At 48.6% G+C, this 4,110-nt stretch overlaps 1 protein-coding gene across 1 annotated transcript in view; it reads right to left on the bottom strand.

Annotated features, from left to right (window-relative positions):
• Nucleotides 1–4,110, bottom strand: part of CACNA1B (calcium channel, voltage-dependent, N type, alpha 1B subunit) — a 110,269-nt gene that overhangs the window by 66,465 nt on the left and 39,694 nt on the right. Inside the window, exons 8-9 of the mRNA XM_012654741.1 lie at nt 1,660–1,751; nt 150–302 (exon numbers count right to left, since the gene is read on the bottom strand). Coding sequence (XP_012510195.1) covers nt 150–302; nt 1,660–1,751 — 245 coding nt within the window. The remainder of the gene's footprint in view (nt 1–149; nt 303–1,659; nt 1,752–4,110) is intronic.

Here is a 4,110-nt window from a genome sequence, read left to right as displayed (position 1 = left end):
TATTTACGTGTTTGTGCTTACTAGGTTACTGTCCATGAGGAAGTAAGCTCCACCTCACTGGTCTGGCACCTGGAAGGCCCTCTAGCACCCAGAACAGCGTCCATCTCCTGAGGTCCTCCTCTGAACCCAGGCAGTGTTGCTAGGCTCACCTGAGCTATTGGGGAAACAGGCCTTGTGGAATTTGCCCATGTAGAACTCGAGGCCAATGATGGCGAACATGAGGATGGCGAAGAAGAGGAGCAGCCCGATCTGCAGCAGCGGAACCATGGCCTTCATGATGGACTTGAGCACCACCTGCAAACCTGGGGCCAGAACAGGCAGAGCGGGGCAGGTCAGAGAGCAAAGCGGGCAGAGCAGGGAGCGGGGTGGGGCATGCACGGAACAGCAAGAGCCCGAGGCAGGGCAGAGCCGACAGTCCTGGGCCAGGTGCTGAGCAGCAAGTGCTGATGAGGCCAACGACAGAGCTGGCGGCCTTCCAGCAGGGACAGAGCAGGCAGTGCTGGGGGAAGGAGGACAGCGAGGGAGCACTCACGTGGGGCAGAGCCGAGGGACAGGTGGGCTGAGCAGTGGAGCAAAGTGGGGGAGGAGGACGTGGGGGTGTGAAGTCTGGGATGGGGAGTGGGGGCGTGTGGGCTGGTGAGATCTATGGGTCTATGGAGGGCTCAGGATGGGACGAGAACAGAGAGTCCTGAGAGGAAAGAACAGGGAATCCTGGGAAGGAAGGGCAGAGAATTCTGGGAGCCAAGAGCAGGGGATTCTGGGTGGGAAAATGAGGGAATCCTGGGAGGGAAGAACAGAGAATGCTGGGAGCCAAGAGCAAGGGATCCTGGGTAAGAAGTATAGAGCTCCTAAGAGACACAACTTGGGGAAAGTGAGGCAGGAGGACTTGCCCCCAGGAAGTGTTTTGTGACTGGGCACAGGGCATGAGTGGGTCCAGGCCGGAGGAACTGGGCTGAGGCTGTAACCCCTGACCTTTCCCCGCTCCAGGCTAACCCCAGCTCTTGGATCCAGGCCAAGGCCCTTGCCTGGAGGGTCTCAGGGCAGAACAGAAGCCAATCAATGGTCTTCCCATAGTGGTCTCCACAGGACCTAAAACCAAACTTCCACTGGACTGAAGGAACAGGAAATGACCCAAGGTGGTCACTGGCTCACAAGGTCACCCTGGCCATCCTCCTGCCCACGCTTGGCTCCTTGAACAGCCCAATCCAGGAGCACATCGTAGGGCTGGTCTCAGTCCTCAACAGCCTTGCCAAGCCTGAGCCCAGAGACAGGTGGCCCTCTGTAGCCTTTGAGTACTTCCTCCATCATCCCACCTCAGCACCTTGGTCAATCTCTCATGCGTTCTTTAACTCCAGAAAAAAAAGCAAAGAGATAAAAATACAACAGAGTATTTGAGGAGGAACAAAGGTTCCACCTAGGGAAGCCAAGTCAGGGCAAAATAACAGAGTCACCCCCTGGGCTTTTCTGGAGTGGGACAGACTAGAAAAGGCCTGTCCCTCCCTTGTTCTCGCCTGGTTCCCTGGGGTCAAAAGTGGCAAGCTCATGGTCACCAAAGCCAAAGGGGACTAGTGAGGGGCTGAACTGTGGTTGTGGCCATGGTGAGGGCAGGGGAGGAGACTGGTGTTCCAGTAGGCGTGGGCCTGTCTTAGCTGGACTCACTTGGAATCCCAGACACCAGCTTCAGGGGCCTTAGCACCCGCACAGCCCGCAGAGTCCGCAGGTCGAAATCGGTGCCAGCCGTGGCCAGGATCCTGGCAGGAACAAGGAGAAGGGAGGTAAAGGTTTCCATGCCGAGTCTGGAAGAGAACACGCTCCTCCCACCACTTGCGTCCTTTCTCCCAAGAGCAGTGACACCTTCGTTCTTGTGTCCCCCACTGTCCAGCCAAGGGCTAGCCCAGGGGGCGGAGCTTGCCAGGTAAAAGGAGGTAAGAACTGAGTCCAGAAGCCCTTGCAGGGATGTTGGCAATGACTTACCCACACAACTACGCCTCCGGTTCAAAGGCACCATCTCTGAGTGGACCTTTGGCCCCAGGCCTAGCAATGAATCTGTCCTCCAACTGAGTCCTCCAACCCAGTCCAAGCCTGAGCCGCGTCCCTGTGCCAACCCCAACTGCACTCCAAGGTGCCTCCAGAGAGGCGGTGGTGAGTGGGTGGGAGTGAGATGGAGCCGAGGGACTCCTGAACCAGCCCCACACCCACCCATCACACTTTATCTCAGGAGGGCAGGAAGAGAGCGCTGGAAAGGTGAGATCGAGGGTTCAGAGGACTCAGAACAGCCGCCAGGACCAGTCCCGTCAGTACAAAACACACCCCGATGTCTCCATCTTAAAAACAAAACAAGAGATTCCATATCTGCCTCCTACCATAGAGCATTTCTCTGCTCCCTTCACATCCAAACTCACTGAAAGTGTCTCTCTCCACTTCTTTACCTCTTGGTCTCTCTCTGGCTTTCCCCAACCAAGTTCTCATCCTCACGTCTCCACCAAAATGCTGTCAAGCCTTCCTCTTGCCAATTCTAATGGTCAAGTCTCCTCCTTGAAAGGGTATCGTCTCCTGCCTCGGGTCAACCTCTCCTGTTTTCCTCCAGCTCCCCGGCGACCTTCTCAGTCTCTTTCACCAGCTCTGCCTTCTCCACCAAACTCAAAATGTGGACGTCCCAGGACTCATCCGATATAGGATCTACCCGATAGGCATACACCACTGTATGCCTATTACTCCCAAATTTACATCTTTAACCCAGACCTGGAGCTCCAGGCTCATATATCCAACTGCTTTTTAAACATTTCCATTTGGATATCAAAAAAAAAATATATCAAACTAAAGAACTCAGCTCCTAGAGGCCACTCTTAGGTCCTTGCCACCTGGCCATCTCAACAGTCCCTCTCATCCTTCTAAGCTCTCTGACTTCTAGAAGGGCCTAGTCCCTTGAAAGGGTTCACCTTATTAGGTCGGCGCCATACAAATAATCTCCCTTTTGTATAACTCAAAGTCGACTGAGTAGTAAACTAATCATTGCAGTGATAGCCCGTCTTATCCACAAATTCTTTCCACACTCAAAGGGAGATGACTATCAGGGTGCACAGAAAGGGGATGGGAATCTTGGAGGCCACCTTAGAATTTTGCCTATCAAAACCACTAAAATCAGTAAAACTGGACTCAGGTTTCCCCTGCCAAAAGATCAGACCTAGACAACTTTATAAGTGAGTTCTAAAAACATTCAAAGAACACATGATCCCTAGGTCCTAGGTTATATAAACTATTTCAGGAAATTACAAAATAATGCTCCCCAACTCATTTTATGATGCTAGTATAATCTTAATATCAAAACTAGAAAAAGAAAAGAAAATACTATACACATCTCAGTTATGAACACAAATCTTAAATAAGATGTTAGGGTAAATCAAATTCAAAGGTACATATTTTAAGAATGTTATTATCGCCAGTTGGGTTGTCACCGGAATATAAGAATAGTTCATTATAACTATTAATGTAATCTACCACATTAAAATAGAAACTATATAGTCAAAAAATGCAGAAAAAATATTTGATAAAATTTCAATGTCACTCAAGATCAAAAGAAATAGGAAAGTTCCTTAAACTGACAAATGATATTTAATAAAAACCATTTAGAGCAGCGGTCTTCAACCTTTTTGACACCAGGGACCGTTTTCATGGAAGATAATTTTTCCATGGACAGGGTGTGTAAGGGGGGATGGTTTCAGGATGATTCAAGCACACGACATTTATTGTGTACTTTATTTCCATTATTATTACATTGTAATACATAATGAAATAATTATGCAACTCATCACAGGTTGGGGACCCCTGATTTACAGCATTTCTCTTTAAATTCACACAAACCAATTATATCACATAAAGATCCTAGCCAAGGCAATAAGATAAGAAAAAAGAAATGTTTCTGTCTGGGATAATGAAAAAGTTTGGGAATTACAATAGGAATATAATTAATGCCATTGAATTGTACATTTAAAATGGTTAAAATAGCAAATTTCGTGTTATATATTTTACCACAATTTTTAAAAATCAATAATGTAATATACCAAAAACTATTGTATACTTTAAATGAGAAAACTGTGTGGTATGTGAATT

The sequence above is a fragment of the Propithecus coquereli genome, unplaced genomic scaffold, assembly GCF_000956105.1.
Source record: "Propithecus coquereli isolate 6110/MARCELLA unplaced genomic scaffold, Pcoq_1.0 Scaffold449, whole genome shotgun sequence".
Lineage (NCBI taxonomy): Eukaryota > Metazoa > Chordata > Mammalia > Primates > Indriidae > Propithecus > Propithecus coquereli.
This window is presented reverse-complemented; position numbering and strand designations above follow the sequence as displayed.